This window comes from Oryctolagus cuniculus, chromosome 10 (genome assembly GCF_051225735.1).
Source record: "Oryctolagus cuniculus isolate XC-2025 breed Fujian yellow rabbit chromosome 10, ASM5122573v1, whole genome shotgun sequence".
In the NCBI taxonomy this organism is placed as follows: Eukaryota; Metazoa; Chordata; class Mammalia; order Lagomorpha; family Leporidae; genus Oryctolagus; species Oryctolagus cuniculus.
The window spans coordinates 35,425,953-35,447,341 of record NC_142876.1 but is presented as its reverse complement, the minus strand read 5'-3'; the positions used below and the strand labels follow the sequence as shown (position 1 = coordinate 35,447,341).

General features: G+C 37.8%; 1 protein-coding gene across 1 annotated transcript in view; it reads left to right on the top strand.

Annotated features, from left to right (window-relative positions):
* Nucleotides 1-15,619, top strand: part of PIK3C3 (phosphatidylinositol 3-kinase catalytic subunit type 3) — a 151,844-nt gene extending 136,225 nt beyond the window's left edge. Inside the window, exons 24-25 of the mRNA XM_008261249.5 lie at nucleotides 7,013-7,138; nucleotides 15,293-15,619. Coding sequence (XP_008259471.1) covers nucleotides 7,013-7,138; nucleotides 15,293-15,307 — 141 coding nt within the window. The 3' untranslated portion in view covers nucleotides 15,308-15,619. The remainder of the gene's footprint in view (nucleotides 1-7,012; nucleotides 7,139-15,292) is intronic.
* Nucleotides 15,620-21,389: the final 5,770 nt, after the last annotated feature.

The window sequence follows — 21,389 nt, the reverse complement described above, 5'->3', positions numbered from 1 at the left end:
TTTTGAATGCAGATCGTTTTTTAAATAGTAGGAAAGTTATTGCAGATGGTAATTTTTGAGATTGATTGTCCTCTAGCAGTTGTTGAACACTGGTTCAGTTTCTTCACTTTTCTTTTTAATTACTCTTTAAATTCTGGTTTCTGTTCAGGTAAGGGAATTATTCTAATGAAGTTCAAGTAATCAAATGAACTCATCAAGAAAATAATATTTAGATTAATGCATTCTTTTATACTGTTGAATCAGATTTATTTCTTTGCTATAAAAACTTTTGTTATTAACTTATTAAGAAATTAATACAAGGAAAAATATTTTTTCTAGTTCTAATATTTTGAGATATTAATGGAGAACATCTGCTTTTGTTATTTGAATGTAAGTTATCATATCTGAGATGCTAAACAGTGCATTATTTTAAACAAAAACGTTTTTGTCTTCACGGATGTTAGTCTTTTATATGCATTAGTTTTGAGTTTTCAAAGACAAGGCATAAAGATTATGTATAAATGAAATACCTTGCTTCTTTATGAAAGAGTATAGTTTAGTATAGAAATGTATTGTTGGGTTTTGTTTCAAAATAGCTGTATGTGCCCAAGTATGTGATTGAAAGTAATGTGTGCATTGAAATGCTATTATTGATAAAACTGTGCTAATTGGACTATAAGGGCATGGTGTGTGTATGCATACACATATAACTTAACAATTGAAAAATTGTGTAATTCCAATGCCGTTCAAGATCTTCATGCTAATCTATGAATTCTGTCGAAATTCACATTTAATAAATTGTTCCTTAGAAATAAAAGAAAGCCTCATAGGCTGCATGGTAGTCCTGAGGGTATACAAAGTAACTGAAGGCAAAAGATCCCTGCTTAGCTGTTACCTCTCCAAGTTTGGTCCAACCATGGAGTACAGTAACAGATCAAATAAGTCTTACAATTCTTCTGTTTATGTAAATCCTAATTATGGCTCCTAAAATAACTAGCTGGCATATTAAATTATCTATATTATCAGAAATATGACATCTTAAAATCTGTCACCCAAGGTTAATCAGAAGAGTATATTTAATAGCCAGAGTTCTTATTTTTAAAGGATGATTTTGTTTTAGATCACCCTGTTAAGTCTTCAGGGACAGATTAGAAAATTATGTGAAGAGGTCTTCAGAAAGTTCTTGGAAAATGTGTATTATGAAAAAACTGCATGGACTTCAAAATATGCTTGCAATGAAATAAACTTTAAATCCATTTAAGTATAAAAATCATATCTGGAAATGGGTTGTGGGTACTTAGTGACTTGCTGTTGTTTGCTGGTGACTACTTGAATAGTGAGTTAATCAGTAGTTACTACTACTTTAGAATCAGTTCACTTGAATAATGGTTTGTTTTTGAGGATGTAGGTTTGTCCTATTATATCTTGTGAGAAATATTTATTCTTTGTCTTAAAATTTTTCTAATGTGTCTCATTAATCACTACATCATGATTTGATTTATGGGCAGAAAATTGCAGCAAGAACAGGTAGGTAATTTAGTTGACAGTAAGTCTGATGTTCTAAGGGAGTAAATAATTTCTTCCCTACCACAATTTAAGGGACTATGTTGCCCATTAGTGTTGAACCAGAAAAGCTATACTGACTGCCTTTTGATAAGTAAATTAAAATATTGGTTAATATGGGATAATAAAATACAATTTTTGCCAGATTAAACCTCTCCCTTAGCCCAGTTCAAAACTTATGGAAACTTACACTTTTGTGTAAAATTCAGTCTTGGTTATTATTGGTAAAGAGGATGCTTACTGAGGCCATCTTTAATAGTCTTCAATCTTCAAAGTGAAACAGTGTATTTATGGTGCTAAAGTGTTTTTCATATTCCATTATTTTATGCTTTTAAAGATAAGACATCTGATAATATTAAGTTGGAATTGTTAGACTATCTTTTGTCTGTAGCTAAAGCTGGCACTAGGGAAGGATTTCAGAAGTGAAAGAACGCACTGAGCAGTTTGTGGTAGCTTTAAAAAGATAACTCTTTAAATATAAGAGGTCATTTCTTACTGCATGTCAAATTTCAATGTGAAGGCCGGCGCTGCGGCTCACTAGGCTAATCCTCCGCCTGCAGCGCCGGCACTCCGGGTTCTAGTCCCGATTGGGGTGCCGGTTCTGTCCCGGTTGCTCCTCTTCCAGTCCAGCTCTCTGCTGTGGCCCGGGAAGGCAGTGGAAGATGGGCCAAGTACTTGGGCCCTGCACCCGCATGGGAGACCAGGAGGAAGCACCTGGCTGCTGGCTTCGGATAGGTGCAGCACGCCAGCCATAGTGGCCATTTGGGGGGTGAACCAACGGAAGGAAGACCTTTCTCTCTGTCTCTCTCTCTCTCACTGTCTAACTCTGCCTGTCAAAAAAAAAAAAAAAAAAAAGAATTAAAAAAAATTTCAATGTGAATAAAATAGATTTTACATCTGGTTGGTGAATGAAGATTTTAAAAGGACAGCGTAGTAATCATAAATTTTACCAGTGATGCATCTTGGAATTAGAAAGCAAAATAAAATAACGTGTATCTCAAGTAGATCATTCTATGTTGAAAAGAAAATAGACTGTTAAGAACATAAAAATTGAAAGTGTTTCTTATTTTGCCTAATTCAGTTTTCACTGCTTAAATGTGGGGTTCTATACTTAATGCCTTTCAAAGTTTTTACTTGTTTTAGAAATTTTTCATATTGGACACATACATCAAGTGATGGTTTAATTGGTTGCTGCTCAACTTCTAGTTGATTTGAAGCTTAATGTAAATGAACTAACGGAGCCAGTATAAAAAACTACAAAATCTATAATCTACTACTTGAAATACAGTGTCTAAATGAATGGAGATTCTAGTCACACCATAATCTATACTGTTTTTATACCACTGTTTTATACTTTAAGATGAGTACAGACACATCATGAAGTCAGGACATCTAAATGCTGATGGAAAGATGGAAGATTGCCTAGGGAAGGTGCCACCAGGATATTTGATGGTTTGGAACTGTGGTACATGAGGGACACATTAGACATCAGAGATGTTTAATCAAAGTAAGAGAAGGTACAGAGGAACCAACACAAAGAATGGTTGTAAACTTAGATGAGCATCTCTGAAGAATAAAACTAAAATGAAGGAATACATGTTTTGGCTCGCTTGTTCTTTTAGATCATTTGAGCAGCTGGTCATGGCAGTGGTTAATTGGACGACTCCACCTATAATTACCCACTGCTAAAATTTTATTACTGGCTGAATGACTGTCTTTCAGAGAAAGTGTTTTACTTCCTGTGAATGATTGGTGGTTCAAAGTGATCCAATATAGTACAATATTGCAAGTGGATCATTATAATAAGGGTGGTAATTACATTTATAAGATAGAGAAACAACACAGTGAATATTACATTGTGTCCCTTGATCTTATTTATTATACTAAATAGTAGACTACCCTTTTTCAAAGACAGATTCACTGATTCAGATAACAATGTTACAACATGGTAAAAAAGTAAACTACTATGAAGCACAGGGGCGTAACCAAACCCAGGCATAAACACAAAGGATTTTAAAGGTGAACAGTAAAGAATAAAATTTGCATGTTTGCAACCTTTTGCTTGAAGGTACTTTATAGACTGTTCCGGTGTGAGCACACTGATAAGGTGTAAGAGTACAGCATTTAGAGTTGGTATGATCGTTAGAAAATTAAAGTAAGATGATATTCAGAGGAACTGGGATACATCTCTCTCTAAGTACATAAAAAATTTTCCCAAATCCTAACTGTGAAACTTAGCAGAACCCCTGTCACATTAGAGGGTGAAGCAGCAGCCAGAAGCTTCTTAGAACTGAGCAGAGTTTTCAACTATTGTCCATTGGAGAATACATATTTTGGATTTGATTGCTGCCAAGGTAACTGCCTATTATAAACTTCAGAGGAGCACAACAGAATTTTGAATCCATGATGTTTCATTCAGAATGCCTAGTATCTAATAAAAAAAAAACATTAGACATGTGAAGAATCCGATAGATGTGACACAAGTCAGTTTAACAAAAGCAGTCAATAGAAACATCCTGATGGGCCATGTGTCATAGCGTAGCAGGTAAAACTGCTGCCTGTGACCTTGACATCTTTATAGGTGCTGGTTTGTGTCCTAGCTGCACCCACTTCCCATGAAGCTCCCTGCTAATAGCCTGGGAAAAGCAGTGGAAGATGGCCTAAGTGTTTGGGCCCTTGCCACCCATGTGGGAGACCTGGATGAAGCTGTTGGCTCCTGGCTTCGCCCGGCCCAGCGCTGGCCATTTTAGCCATCTGGGAAGTGAACCAGCGGATAGAAGACCTCTCTCTGCCTCTGCTTCTCCCTCTGTGTAACTCTGACTTTCAAGTAAAATAAATAAATCTTAAAAAAAAAAAAAAAAGAAGAAGAAGAAGAAACACCCTGAGATGACCCAAATGTCACACCTATCAGGAAAGAACTTTACAGCAGCCATTCAGGAAAATAAATGTGTAATGACTTAACAGATGGGGATCTCAACAGAGAAAGAAAAACTAGAAAGAAAAAAATGGCAAAATAAAAATTATAGAGCTGGAAGAATAGTAGCTAAAATGAAATATCAATTGGATATTCTTACCAAAAACTGGAAGTGGCATTAGAAGGAGTCAGTGAGTTTAATCGTAAATCAATAGAAATTATCTGTTTCAACACAGAGAATGTAGCTTGAAGTGAATAATTAGAACCTTGAGAACATAGGGGACACTAACAGGTAGCCTAACATAAGTCAGAAAATATAATGCCAAATAATATCTACTTAACCTTTTTCTTATAGAAAAGAACATTTATGTATTTGTCAAAATACTATTGTCTCTTCTTGCTAAATACCTCTTTTTATAATACAGGTATTGGTGCAAGTAAGCTTTGATGAGTTGGGCTAAAGTTTTGATTCTCCTAACTGTAACATTACTGTGTTCTTAATAATAATTTAAAATTTTAAGACATATCTCTCTAGCCGGCGCCGTGGCTCACTAGGCTAATCCTCCGCCTGCAGCGCTGGCACACCGGGTTCTAGTCCCGGTCAGGGCGCCGGTTCTGTCCCGATTGCTCCTCTTCCAGGCCAGCTCTCTGCTGTGGCCTGGGAAGGCAGTGGAGGTTGGCCCAAGTGCTTGGGCCCTGCACCCGCATGGGAGACCAGGAGAAGCTCTTGGCTTCTGGCTTTGTATCAGCGCGGTGTGCCAGCCGCAGCGCGCCGGCCGCAGCGGCCATTGGGGGGTGAACCAATGGAAAAGGAAGACCTTTCTCTCTGTCTCTCTCTCACTGTCCACTCTGCCTGTCAAAAAAAAAAAAAAAAAAAAAAAAAAAAGACATATCTCTCTAAGTAGATATCAGTGAAAACAAGATTAAACGCTAGGGACGTATGTGTCATTATTTGGGATCCAGAAATGAGAGAGCTGTATCATGAAAGGTGTAACCTTAGTAAATGTCTCTCTACTGAATTGCCCTTCCCTTTTTACATCAATGTGTCTCTTTCTTTCCCTATCTTGAAACTGCAGAACTTTCAGATTTCATGGTGCCTGCCTTCAGTGAAGAGGCAGGAGCACTATACTGGCACTATAGATTTTACTGTCTGTCCCTTCTTTTTCCTGGGCTTCTAGAAGTTAAAAGGAAATACTAAATGTGGACCATATTGTATCCAGCTGGAAATTCCATTTCCGCCTAGCCTGCCTTTAAATAGTATATATGAGTCATATATAAGAAGAGAAAGAGTAGAATGCAATGACTGTGTTTAATAGTGTGAGATTGTCTGGGTGCATGTCTCTCTTACAACCATTTAAATATACCTGGATTGCCTTCACAAATTGTCTATGCTTCAGGTTCCAGATTCTAGACTGGAAATTGTACCTTCTGAAATGCTACAAGTATAATGAGCACTTTATGTGGTGTTTTACACAGGGCAGTCATTCAGTAACATTGGCTTTTATTTATTTATTTATTTTTTGAGCATACTCACATTGACAGTTTTTCAGTCCTTAATGTTGGAAATCAACTGTAGCTTTAAATATTTTATTTTCTTAAAGGTTTATTTATTATTTACTTGAAAGAGTTATAGAAAGAAGGAGAGGCATAGAGAGAGAGGTCTTCTATCCCCTGGTTCACTCCCCAGATGGCTGCAACTGCCAGAGCTGTGCCATTCTGAAGCCAGGAGCCAGGAGCTTCTTCTGTATCTCCCACGAGGGTGCAGGGGCCCAAGGACTTGGGCCATCCTCCACCGCTTTCCCAGGCCATAGCAGAGAGCTGGACCAGAAGAGGAGCAGCCGGAACTTGAACCGGCGCCCATATTGGATGCCGGCACTGCAGGCGGCAGCTTTACCTGCTATGCCATAGCGCTGGCCCCAGCTTTAAATATTAACTAAAAGAAATGTACTGTCTCTGGAAACTTGACCCACTGAAGTAGTGCTCTGCAGGGTTATAGGGAACTACTATAGGAAAAGAGACATTTTAGAAAACCTAGTTGATTTTTGCCTGTGATGGATATAGTTCCTGTTCTTACTTAGGCATTGAAATTGGGGGATAATGTTAGTAAAATTTCATCTTGCTACATCCATTTTACAGTGACTACTAGGGATATAGTTAAGGAGGTTATTAAGAAATATGAATATGTCACAATTCACATAGATTTAAATTTGATTTTCACTGTTGTGTGGTTTTAGATTTGAAATTCAAAGAAACAATATATCTTTTCAGTTGAAAGACAAGATTTTCCGTCTTTATGTTTTGGAGACCTAGTAGAATGAAGTTTTCTATTTTCTTTTTTCTTAGAAAAAATGCTCATATTCATCAAGAATAGGGCAAAATAAAGAGCATGTAATAAAACCAGTAAATTTTCTCAAAAAGTGGCATTCAGAACTCCTTTTATAAGTTATAAATCATTTGATTTGGCATAAGAATAGTCATTATATCATTTTGATTCTGTCTCTTCAAAATGTGACCCTATCTTCCTTTAAAAGAGACTGACAGACTGTTGCCTTGTAGGTTCAGGATAAATTCCGTTTAGACCTGTCGGATGAGGAGGCGGTGCATTACATGCAGAGTCTGATTGATGAAAGTGTCCACGCGCTGTTCGCCGCAGTTGTAGAACAGATTCACAAGTTTGCCCAGGTAAGTTTTTCTAGGACAGTGTGTTTGTCTCACCTCCACAGAACGTCCCACAGTTCTTGGAAAGCCACCCTTTTCTCCTGCCAACCGATGTGTTTTCTTTGTTCCTATGAAGCCATTTTGACAGCTCATGACCCAGCTGAAGTAATTGTATTACATGCATTATTAACTCTACAATATTCCTAGGTTTTTATTTTATAGTTCTGCAGTAAAATATTATATGAGATATAAAAATCCTGGATAGTTAATTGTTACTTTGACTTTTATTGTTATAAACTCTTTTGAATTAAGATGGATTATTACGTAAGTACTGTAGAAAAATCAGGGTAGAGCACCATGAAAACCAGAATTCAGAGCAAATATCTGGATGATTCCAGCAGTTTGGGAATTGTTTTCATCATTCTAGACTGATAAAAGTTGAGGCTGAATATAGCATGAATATCTATATAGGTGAGCTTTTTGATTCATATCACAGCTTTTCATTTTTGATAGATGCCATCTCTGAGACAACAGCCTTATTATTTATTTGAACTTTATATTTAATTTAGTGCTTCTCCATTTATTTAGTATCAAATAATCCTTACCCTAACTATATGTTTTAGCATAATCTTCTTACTGTAACTATATATTTTAGTATAATCTCCTTTGTTTTGATGGGAAGACTGAACCACATGAAAACTTGCATCTTACATAACAAACCTATCAGCTCTTCTTTTCTAGATTCCTCTATTCTTTTAATTAAGAGATGTGCTTTTAAATGGTCATGAAGTTTTTTAGGTTTCCTTAAATTTGTCAACAGTACCCATCCTGTTGTGCAAATGAAATTCTAACAAAATAACAGTTTAAGGATGTTTAATGGGATTCATGGGATACTAAATTAGGTATGAACTTCCTATAGGTCTTTTCAAATTATAACATTATAGAAGGATAGGTCTTTTGTAACTAATCTCTAGAGAAGTATATTTTCTCTTTGAAACTCATGTAATGTGTGCTAAAATTCTGGTGACCAATATCTGTTTTTTGTCACATGTACCATTTATTATAATGATATAATGTTGACCATTGATTTATGATAATTTTAGTGCTTTCCCATTCATCATTATGGATTGTAGAACCACATTTTTATAGAATATGGGTGGACTGCTAAATGTTAACTGAAATTAAAGCTAATCTAGCATAAAAGATACTATATTTTAAAAAAGACTAAAACTTTCCAGATATGACTATTATGTTGAAATGCTGAAAAGACTTATTTTCTTCCATCATGCAATTGCTTAGCAAGGGTAGAGATTAAACACCGCAATATCTGTTGCCTAGCAACTCCCACCTATTAGTGGTATAAATTTTCCACCAAGAAACACTTTTATTTGGGTCATTGTCTTTGAAATTGCATCATCAGAACTCTTCTTTCTGCTGAAATGATCTTTAAAGGGCTTTCAACTCTTGTCTGCAGGAGAAAGGAAGAGGTCACACTGTTTGGGTCACTTACAACTGTAAAACGAGGCCTTTCAATGGTACTCTCGCAGACTGCCATCGGTTTCCTCTATTTGACTACTTTTGCTGTTTCCTGTCTGCTTTTCCATTAATCTTAATACATATTAAATATAATAATTTAACCTTTTCAGATCCAATTGTGACTATTGTTCTCTCACTTCTTTGAGAAGGCTACCTTGTAGGTCAGTGAATGACTGATTAGGTGATCCGAATTGAGGAACTAAGGTCATTCAGGCCCATTTCTCCTTTTATGTCCCTAGGTAAACTGTAAACATTGTGTTCAGAATATCTATAAGCATGGTTCTATTAGGTTTATGTGCATATTCATAGCACCTTCACAGTACTGCCTCTTCCATTTTGTCATTTTGTCTCATTTATTTGCAATTTGTTATTTTATGAGTGATGAGTCAGAGTTTTATTTCATTTTGTTTTTAAGCCTTTGGAATAATGATAACTATGTAGGTATACTTACAGATCCCAATCTAACTAGCCTTAAACCATAATTTTTTTTGTGAACTTTATTTGGTCGTTAGTCTTACATAACAAAGCTAGCTATTTTCTTTTAAAGATTTCTCTGTTTGAAAGGCAGGGTGACAGAAAGAGACAGACAGAGATAGAGAGACAGAGAAGGAGAGAGAGACTATTCTCTGGTTCGCTCTTCAAATGCCCACAACAGCGGTGCTTGGCCGGACTGAAGCCAGGAACCAGGAGCTGCATTCAGGTCACCCATAGTGGTAGCAGGAACATAACTACTTGGGCCATCATCCACCACCTCTCAGGCACATTAGCAAGAAGCTGGATTGAAAATAGAGGCAGGACATGATCCAGGCACTCCTAAGTGAGATGCTGGGGTCCCAAGTAGTGGCTTCACACACTGAACAACAATGCCTGGCACAAAAGTGGTTTGGTTTAAGGGCTGTGTATCAACTAATAGTCATTGTTGCAAAGGAAAGTTATCATGTGCAATTTTTTTTTTACTTTTTAATTTATTTAAAACCCTTATGCTTAGAGATATAGTGTTTACTTTGGGTCCTTATTATAAGTAAACAGATAAGTAGGAAAGGAATATTCTAATTTTCTCATCAGAACATACTCCCTTCTAACAGAAATATAGTTGGCCTTAATAATAAAAATGTCCATAATTCCTTAGGTCATGAACTTCTTATTTCCTGCTACAAATATTAAGTGGCATTTAGTCTTTATCTGTAACATAGATACACGAGTGTGTGCATGCAGAATAAAACTGTTGTGAGTTTAAAGCATTACCAGTATCCATATGTGTAAGTTCAGATGTTTCTGTGTTTGTGTTTTCTTTTTATAACCTTTCTGTATTAACCTTTCTGTTTTTTTGTCATTTTGTTAATTCATTTTTACTTTATATTCTGTTTGTGCTTTTTGAAACTTTTCTATTTATATAAATTGACCAGTGAAATAGAATTCCTCTTTGCCTGTGGAACCCATTGCTTTCCTCTTTCATGTTCTGTCTTCCAAGTCAGAGTAGAAACCATGGAATGATTTCTAATTTTTTTTTCCTTAAAATTTATCTATTTATTTGAGACAGAGTTACCAAGGGGGGTCGGGGAGAGAATTAGTTAGTTCATCCATCTGTTGGTTCACTCCCGTAATGTCACAATGTCCAGAGCTGAGCTCATATGGAGCCAGGAGCTTCTTCTGGGTCTCCCACGTTGGTGCAGGGGCCTACATACTTGGGCCATCCTCTGCTGCTTTGCTAGGCACATTAACAGGGAGCTAGATCAGAAGTGGAGTAGCTGGTACTCGAACCAGTGTCCATATAGGATGCTGGAGCCATATGTGGCAGCTTAACATGCTACACCACAGCACCAGTCCCAATTTCTAGTTTTAAATCTTGTTTTACTTCATTTATACTTCACATAAGGTTAAAGCCTTAGAGCCTTGAATGCCGTAACTGCCAGTTTCAAGCCTAAAGGCTGTCTAAAACATTTTGTTTAGTTCTCCTTATCTTGCCACCTTAGTGAGGTGACTTTTTATATAATAACTAATATTTGTTTGGAACTTTAGGTTCCATTTTCATAGATGCAACATGATGACCTAAAAAGAAAACATTGGACCATAATTTCTGAGTTTCCATTATATGGATCGCATTACCATTAAGAATTAAAAATAGCCATGTAAAACATTTCATTGAACAAAGCAAAAAAATGCTGGATACAGTGGCCAAATAGAAATTCTTCTCTAAAACAACTTTGTTTCAATTTAGTAAGTAATTTTCTCATGAGCCAGAAGATTTCCCCACCAGTGGTTTAAAAGAAACTATCATAATAATACCAGTATATCCTGTAAAGCTTAATTCATACAATTTGTGTACCAAATCCTTCAAAGAATAACAATAATGGCAAAGAAACAACAAATAGTAAAACTGACAGCAACCTATTGAACATTTAAGTGTGCATGAAATTATTTAAGTGCTTTGCTGTTTCACCTTATTTAATTTTCACACCTGTGAAGTGAGCCTAACACCATATATGTTTTATATATGAAAAAATTGAAACTGATCAGTAACAAAGCCCAGAGTCAAATTTATACCATAGGTTGTAAAAATCAACACTGGGTTTTTCTCAGTAGACATCTAAGCTTTAAATTATTAGATATGAGTGATTTGTGAGTAATGATTTTTTAAAAATCTACCCACAAGTTTTAAAAATTATCTTTTATTTTGTCTCCTTAATCTTTCAATTGACTATCAAAGTTAAAAAAAAATAGCCAGCTACTCAGCCAGCAGAATTTGATACATTACATAAAGGAATCACTGGAAATAATCCAAGATAAATATAGTAAATATTGGATAACATTTATTTTACACATTGTGCAAAACTGGTCTTGTTGTTCATTAACCCACAAGTGCTATCTTTTACTGCCATTAAATAGCTACCCATTAAAACTCATGACGTTTAAAAACAAATTATGCAGGCACTTGCTACATGACACATGTTTGGAGGCTTTGAGATTAATTAATTGCTGTAATAGCAGCAGTCAGCAGAAAACCCAATAATTTGCAGCTAAAGTGCTTTGGGGTTTATATTTTGTCCATTTAAATTTGATTTTTTTTCTTCTCTAAGGAGGGTTTTCAAATACTTGAACATAATCCTTGGTAAAGTTTGTCCCTGTTTGCTTCATTAATGGCTTTATTATGGTCAGTTTTATATTAACTCTTGTTTTCTTGTCCCTCTGTGTTATATCACACCTTTATGTAAAAATTTTCCAGTCATACAGAGGACTGAATATTTGGGGACTGTCTCTGCTGTGTAGTATCACTAAACTATTGACAGATGTTTTGAAACATTCAGGAAATACCTTAGAGACCATCTGTTCAACAGCATTTTTCTCATACACACACAAATGTACATCTACATAATAACAGTTTCTTTCCTTTTTTTTTTTTTTTTTTTTTGGACAGGCAGAGTGGACAGTGAGAGAAAGAGAGAGAAAGGTCTTCCTTTGCCGTTGGTTCACCCTCCAATGGCCACTGCGGCTGGCGCGCTGCGGCCGGCGCACCGCGCTGATCCGAAGGCAGGAGCCAGGTGCTTTTCCTGGTCTCCCATGGGGTGCAGGGCCCAAGCACCTGGGCCATCCTCCACTGCACTCCCTGGCCACAGCAGAGAGCTGGCCTGGAAGAGGGGCAACCGGGACAGAATCCGGCACCCCAACTGGGACTAGAACCTGATGTGCCGGTGCCGCAAGGCAGAGGATTAGCCTAGTGAGCCGCGGTGCCAGCCCAAGAACAGTTTCTAATGGTTTCCAAATTCCTTCTAGGATAGTTAGACTTTCTATTATGTCAGTGTAGACTGGACTCTTTACAATTTTTTATTATTAATAAAAGCTTTTATTTAATTAATACAAACTTCATAGGTACAGCTTTAGGAATATAGTGGTTATTTCCCCCATACCCACCCTCCTGCCCCCCACTCCCGTCCCACCTCCTACTCCCTCTCCCATTCTTCATTAAGATTCTTTTTTAATTTAACTTTATATACAGAAGACCAACTCTATACTAAGTAAAGATTTCAACAGTTTGCACCCACACAGACACACAACATAAAAAGTACTGTTTGGGCCGGCACCATGGCTCACTTGGCTAATCCTCCACCTTTGGCACCAGTACCCTGGGTTCTAGTCCCGGTTGGGGCACCGGATTCTGTCCTGGTTGCTCCTCTTCCAGTCCAGCTCTCTGCTGTGGCCCGGGAGGGGCAGTGGAGGATGGCCCAGGTGCTTGGGCCCTGTGCCCGCATGGGAGACCAGGAGGAAGCACCTGGCTTTTGTCGGATCAGTGCAGTGCACCGGTCGTGGCGACCATTTAAGGGGTGAACCAACGGAAGGAAGATCTTTCTGTCTCTCACTCTCTCACTGTCTAACTCTGCCTGTAAAAAAAAAAAAAAAAAAAGTATTGTTTGAGAACAAGTTTTGCAGTTAGTTCTCGTAGTACAACTCATTAAGGACCAAGGTCCTACATGGGAAGTAAGTGAACAGTGACTTCTGTTGTTAATTTAACAACTAACACTCTTAATTATGATGTCAGTGGTCATCTAAGGCTCTTGCCATGAGCTGCCAAGACTATGGAAGCCTTTAGTGACCAGTATTTGGATAAGGCCGTAAGTAAAGTAGAAGTTCTCTCCTCTTTTCAGAGAAAAGTACATCCTTCTTTGATGGCCCTTTCTTTCCACTGGGATCTCACTCACAGAGATCCTTCATGTAGGATATTTTTTGCCACAGTGTTTTGGCTTCCATGCCTGAAGTGCTCTCATGGGCTTTTCAGCCACATCTGAATGCCTTAAGGGCTGATTCTGAGTCAGAGTGTTACTTAAAGCAATTGTCATTCTATGAGTCTGCTGTGTTGACTGCTTCCCATGTTGGACATTCCCTCCTCTTTAATTCTATTATTATTACCAGGCACTTGATGCTATTTATATGATCTCTTTAACACCTAATCCTATCTATATGTTCACTTTAACACTTAATGTGATCATTTTAACAATACAATATGGTTTTTATCATCACCAGCAGCTTTTCTTTCTCTCTCTCTCTCTCTTTCTTTCGTTTACTTATTTATTTGAAAGGCAGAGTTACAGAGAGAGACAGAGAGATCTTCCATCCATTGGTTCACCCCCAAAATAGCAGTGAACACCGGGGCTGGGCTAATCCAAAGCCAGGAGCCAGGAACTTCTTCCATGTCTCCCACATGGTTGCAGTGGACCAAGTACTTGTGGCATCTTTTGATGCTTTCCTAGACGCATTAGCGGAAAGCTGGATTGGAAGCAGAACAGCCAGGACTTGAACTGGCACACATAAGGGATGATGGTGCTGTAGATGGAAGCTTAACTGACTGTGCCACAGTGACGCCTCCTTCCAGCAGCATTCAAAAGGAACCTTCATTGAACTCTAATAACAGTTCTTCATACCCGGAAGCAGTACCTGCATCATACCCCCAAGCAGTGCAGCTAAATTATGCCATATGCTCTCTAGAATTGCAAGCTTAAAATGTATCAGATTAAAACCAGTCATCATCTCAGCATTTTCACTTTTAAATGTGCACACACAAACACAGACAACTAGGCAGTGAGGTTTATTTATTTATTTATTTTGCCTTTTTTTGTTCTCTGAGAGTGATAATGAGGTAAAGTCACACATAAACAGCATTCTTAATTTCTGTAAGGTATGCCAGCACATAATTTTTTTAAGAAAAGGGCACATGAGGGGCCGACACTGTGGTACAGCAGGTTAAAGCCCTGGCCTGAAGTGCCGGCATCCCACATGGGCGCTGGTTCTAGTCCCGGCTGCTCCTCTTCTGATCCAGCTCTCTGCTGTGGCCTGGGAAAGCAGTGGAAGATGGCCCAAGGGCTTGGGGCCCTGCACCCACGTGGAAGACCTACCTGGAGGAAGCTCCTGGCTCCTGGCTTCGGATTGGCTCAGCTCTGGCCTTTGTGGCCATCTGAAGAGTGAACCAGTGTATGGAAGATCCCTCTCCTTGTCGCTACCTCTCTCTGTAACTCTGTCTTTCAAATAAATAAAATAAATCTTTTAAAAAAAAAAAGTTACATGATATGTGGTTGGCTCAAGATATTTTCACCCAAACTAAGAAACCCTGTTTGTTTTTTGTTTTTGTTTTTGTTTTTTTTAATTTGTACTTGATATCTTAAAATCTGGGGTAGTCTCAAAGCAACTATCCGTGGGCCTCTGTTTTTCTTTTAGGACTACTGTTGACTTGATTTCTAGACCATTTCTAAATGAAGTCATTGCACTTTGTGGGATTAGGTACAGGTTTTTACAACCTCTGAAATGTGGCACCATGAAGCAAGCACTACCCAATAGTAATCTAATCACTATGGAATTCAGTGTAATTTTTGCCTTCCTAATGCTCAGTGAGATGTTGCTTTCTATAAATTATTGATTATTCTGAAATTCGGTCATAAGCAACCCCCTTGGCCCCCATGAATATTTTCTTGTAGATTGGATTTTAAGCCACAACTTGGGAATCCTCTACATTGTGGTTAATTGCAGTTCTCTTGATGGCATTGAGCAAAGTAACCCATTTACTTTCTATTTTAATACATCTCTTTAAAACTATAGACTCTTATTTTTCCATGTCAACATGAAGTACATTATTTTGTATTTGTTTTTAATTTTTAGTACTGGAGAAAATGAAGCTGGGTTTGGCCTCTCAAGATGTTCGTCTCAATTAAGAAATCCACATTGGAAGCTACTTATGTATAAGGACTTCAGAGTAACAAGGAGGAAAAAACATAATCTTCAAGATACCCTATTTCCTAAATTTTTACACAGTGCCTAAAGTCCCATGTCCTTGGATTGCTTATATATGGTCTTGAAGGGTTTATTTTGACATATTGTATATATTTGTTTTCAAATGTATGAATTGTTAATAACTTAAGAAGCCTATTCCAGAATTATGTACATATTATTAGAGCTCTGGATAAATTTCATGTTGAAATAGTAAAATATTTTAGTCTTTGAGTCATTGATTTCTCATATCTGTAAAACAGGACAGCAGTTATATCAATCTGGGTTAATTTCCATTTACAATTTTTTTTTCTTCTTCCCTTCCTTCCCTTTTTCTCTCCCCTCCTTTTATTTATTTATTTTTTGCCAAATTTACACACTTAAACTTTTACCTAATTTTATCCTTTATTATATGCTGTATATTTTTTTTTCTTTGCAGTTACAGAACTATTTTGAGGGAGCCTTTGTCTATAGGGGTGGTCAGGGGGATCCCACTGACAGCGGACTCCACAGAGTGCTGGACATGTGTGGTCCAAGCACAGAACCTGTGTACATGGTGTTCTGGCAATACTGAGCAGCTGGGTGGGCGGAAACAGATGTATACAAGGACTCAACAATATTGGGACAATTTTCCCAATATGTAGACAGGCAGACAGAAGGCTTACCATGTAAGGGAAAAATTATTTACATTCTAAAAAGATACTTTCTGTTATTTACAAATACTATTTTTTTCCTGAAAACTGTAATTCTCCCAGATTGTAAGTATGTAAAGTAGAATATAAAAGTGTAGCTTTCTGAATAACTGGCCAAAAGGTAGAAGACTAAAGATTTTATTATTAAGCATATTTTTACATACTCAGGACAGTATAAATTATCTTTGCAATAAATCCTTTTTTTGGTGTAAACTTGGTTTTCAAAAATTTTTTGAAATAGTTTATGAAGTTCAGTTAACATAATACATCCTTTCTAAGTTAAGCAAAATAAATTTTTAAGACCAGAAGTTAATTAATACATCTGTCTGCCTCATGGAACTTTAGGAAAAAAGGAACATTATATAAATGATGTGAGCAACATATTTGTAATCTTTCCAGGTTAACATGTTTCATAGTCATAGGACATTGCCTTAGAAGAAGAAGAATATTTTGTTCTTTCATTACTGAATAAGCATTAAATATTAAATGATAGGAAAGGTGATGTTTACCTTTCAGAGAATACCACTGTATTATTTGCCATCAGAACCTCATCTGTGAGCTTGCTTATTTCTACTGGGCTTACTAACTTGAAAGCAAGCATATAATTACACATCCTAGAGAAATATGGAATATAATTTGTATAAAACATATGTAGATTAGAAAAATGATAAAAATGAAAAGACTTTGTAAATCATCTTATGGAAGTTTATACTAAACTAATTGGGAAGTTCCACTCTTGATCCCCTGTTTTCCCCCACATAAGTATGTCATTTTTTTGTTACAATGAACTCCTCTCCTCTCTTTTCTCCTTTCTCATCCCCTCCCCTCTTTTCATTTGAAAGACAAACAGACAGTTTATGTCTGCTAATTCATTCTCCCAAACAGCCATTGCATTGCCAAGTCAGAGTCAGTAGCACAGAATCCAATCCAGGTCTCCCACGTGGATAGCAGTGACCCAACTACTTGAGCTGTTACCCCTGCTTCCCAGGGTGTGCATTAGCAGGAACCTGGAACAGAAAGTGTAGCTGGAACTAGGACCTAGGCACCTTAATATGGGCTGTGGGCATCCCAAGCAGCCTTTTTTTTTTTTTCTTTTTAAGGTTTATTTTATTTATTTGAAAGAGCTACAGAGAGAGTTGGAGGAGAGAGATCTTCCATCCTCTGGTTCACTCCCCCAAAGGGCTGCAAAGGCCAGGGCGGAGCCAGGCTAAAGCCTGGAGCCCCTTCCAGGTCTCCCACATGGGTGCAGGGACAGGTTTGCAGCAACAACTCGTTTCTGGTGCTGCAGTGGAAATCCGTCATGTACAATATGAGGGTACTTTAGAATGTTTGTAGAAAATGGAATTGAAAGATCAGTTAGCTTTGGTGCAAAACATTCTGAAAGAAGTCCATAGTTTTTTCGTAATAGGCACTTTGCATGAGATTTTTGAAGACCTTGTATGCATGGTTTTTTTTTTTTTTTCACTGAAAGAAACATCTTTTAATTCCAATTTTCTGTGAAATTTTTGAATTACCTTTTGTACTTATAAACAAGTGGGCATGGAGGGTGGGTAAGAGTGTGGGCAGGAGGGAGGGTAGCATGAGAAGTATCACTATGCTCCTAAATTTGTGTATATTAAATACATGAAATTTGTCCACCATATATAAATAAAAAGCATTTTAAAATAAGTGGGCACAGCCAGATTTGACTCTGGCTATAATTTGCTGACCTTGTTTTAATTGATTAGAATATGACAAAATTTTCACCTTTATTCATCTTTATAAACTCTAACATATTTTTTTGTTTCAAAGGACTCTTTCCTCAAAGCATTCTGAAGGAGAAAAGGACCAAAGTGTAATATCTTTTTCTTTCATAGACACTTAATTGTTTTTAAAAGAGTTTAAAAGTTAATTATGACATATGCAGCCATACTGGGAAAAGTTTATGAAAAAAACTTGAAACTTTGACATCAATGCACCAGCATTTTTTCATGAACTTTTTGAAGGCCCTACATACATAGAGTTAAAAATTTTTTTCCACCAGTATAAATAATTTTAACTGTTTTCCACTTCCACTTCTTGAAGTACACTTGTATGTGTGACACACCATGTTTTCTGACATTGTCTAATGCCACTGTTTAAATGAGAGAGCTCTGAGTGTACAAGAGAACACAAAGCTCCTCACAAAATATTCATTCAGAAAGGGGACAAGTTCTGTTCTACTCCATGGGCCTTGTCTAATGGAAAAATAGATAGGAAATTCAGAAGCTGAGTGGTCATCATTCATTCAACAAATAGGTTACCTACTTCATGCACAGCATTGGTGTAGATGCTGGAGACAGCTTGCATTCTAGATTTGTGATTGGGGTTGTAAACACAAAGGAATAAAACTATACCAGATCAATGTTTAAAGGGGCAGGAAGAAAAATAAAGCAGGATGAAGAGATAGGGAATGATTAGAGGAAAGTATTTTAGATTGGTCAGAAGGTTGGTTAGATGGCACTGAAAAATGATAAGGTGAACCTTGGGACTACCTGGCAGGAGACAGTAATAAGCTTAACACATTTCTTTCAAGGAAGGCTTCTTTGTTTTTAATATCCCAAAATGCAACAAAACAAGATTGTGTTTTATCTAACAGTTTGCTAGTTAACTGTGGTTCAAGTAGGAAGGCTCACTGCCAACAACTAACACACAAAAATGGGCCATCATGAACACTTCTGGTGAAACGGAGAGTATTTACCTTCCTTCCCAGCTACACAATTACCTGCTGCACTTTTACCTGGAAGTTGAGTTCCTGCAGACTAAGAATATGCAGGAGAGGAGTGGGCATTTGGCTCAGCAGTTAAGATGCCACTGGGGTCTGGGGGTTGGGGGTGTGACACTGTGGCTTAACAGGTAAATACGCTGCCTGCAGTACCAGCATCCCATGTGGGCACTGGTTCTAGTTCCGGCTGCTCTGCTTCAGATCCAGCTCCTTGCTGACGTTCCTAGGAAAGTAGCGGAAGATAACCTGGGTCCTTGGGCCCAGGCACCCACGTGGGAGCCCTGGAGGAGGCTCCTAGCACTTTGCTTTGGACCAGCTCAGGCCCAGCCATTGTGGCTGTTTGAGGAGTAGAGCATCAGATGGACTCTCTCTCTCTCTCTCTCTCTCTGCCTCTGCCTTTCTGTAACTGTGCCTCTCAAATAAATAAATAAATAAATAAATCATATATATATATATATAAAGATGCCACTGGGATGCCCTCTTTCCACACCAGAGTGCCTGGGGTCGAGTTTCAGCTTTGCTTTCTATTCCAGTTTCCACCTAAGGTATATACCCTAGGTCCTAGGAAAAATGGGAATAATTGTGGCTAGTGAAGTGTATGAAAGGTTGGAACAAAAATTCTGTGTGTGTGTGTGTGTGTGTGCTTTTTCCCACTGAGCTGGAGCCTATTTTTCATTTCCTCAAATCTGGAAAGGTCTTGTGATCTGCCTTCCAACAGAAATATAGTGTGAATTCCAAGACTGGACCTCAAGCAACTTTGCAAGTTTCTCATTCAAGGAAACCTGAGCTGTCATATGAAGAAACTTGGGCCAGGCTGCTGGGAAATGAGAGACACATGGCCATTCTGATATCCAATCCCACCCCTGCCCCTCAATTGCACCAGTTAACAGCAAGTCAACCCTGTGCAGTAGAGCTCATCTGCAGTTGAATGTAGACAGGTAAGTGATCTCAAGAAGGGTAGAAAAATCATTCAGCTGAACCTTGCCTTAATTGCCACTAAGTCCTGAACTGAATCAATGCCCATTTTAAGCCAGTAATTTTGGGGGTAGTATTTTGTGCAGCAAAAGCTAATACTAGCATCACACATTGATTATGTTCAAGGTTAAGTATAAAACATTAAGAATATCAAGATAAAACATAGAAAGTCTAGAGAACCCACTACATAAGTGTAACTTGGGGATAAATTTTTTTAAACTTTTTAATAAATACAGATTTTGAAAGTGTAACCTTTGGATTATAGTGGTTTTCCCCCCGCTTAACCACCCTGCCACCTGTAAACCGTCCCATCTCCTACTCCCTCTCCCATCCCATTCTTCAAAAAGATTTTTGGGATAAATTTGAACAAATGTCTACATCACAGTAATTTTCTGTTGGCCTTATTATGCCAGATAACTCCTCAAATAAAGTATGATTTTACTAAAATAGAAGTTAATATGATAGCCCACTATTTCTGTCCTTAAACTCTGAAGTTCAGACATTGGGACATGATTGTCAATGAGCTCAAAATAAGTAGTGACCTATATTTGAATGAACCATAGAATTTGGCTAGAATTTCACTTTATATTCTTCAATTCTTGTATTTGGTCACCAAAACCACTTTCTGCACTGTGACCATCAGGCCCAATTTCATTATACCTCCTATCTCTTTTTATGGCAGTCACCATGAAAAACCCAGTCATCCATCTGGCCTTGATCTCATTCCCATACAGCTTTTTACAAGCCTATCTCTCCAAATCTTAGAATTCCTCCAGCTGTCATCAACAGTCTGAATGACAAAGTTTGCTTTCTGTGATGTAAAACTATGTACTAACAAATTTTCACCTGCTCTTTTTTAGAAGAAAAAAAGCAAATAAAACCAAGCAAGTTAGTTTCAGGAATTTAGTAAAAAGTCAAGAACAAAAAAGTCTTTCTGGAGTTATGTCCTACTATCCATATACCTTTAGCCTCATTCCTTTTTTTTTTTTTTTTTTTTTTTTGACAGGCAGAGTGGACAGTGAGAGAGAGAGACAGACAGAAAGGTCTTCCTTTGCCATTGGTTCACCCTCCAATGGCCGCCATGGCCGGTGCGCTGCGGCCGGCGCACCGCGCTGATCCAATGGCAGGAGCCAGGTACTTATCCTGGTCTCCCTTGGGGTGCAGGGCCCAAGCACTTGGGCCATCCTCCACTGTACTCCCTGGCCACCGCAGAGAGCTGGCCTGGAAGAGGGGCAACCGGGACAGAATCCGGCACCCCGACCGGGACTAGAACCCGGAGTGCCGGCGCTGCAAGGCGGAGGATTAGCCTAGTGAGCCGCGGCGCCAGCCAGCCTCATTCCTTTACACAGCACTAAAAAATGACTATTCATTATTATGAGCCTTTGTAAAATTGTCAGTCATTTGAGAAAACCATTGGTATTTAATTGTTCCTAATAGTTTTTATTTGATACCTGTTTCAAAAATGAGTAAGTGAATGGTTAGTTCCCTTAACAAGAACAATCATTAGAATTTCCATTTCCTTCAATTTAGTTAATTTTAATTTCAATAAGGTTGCTTCTTGATCAGACATTTCCTTTTA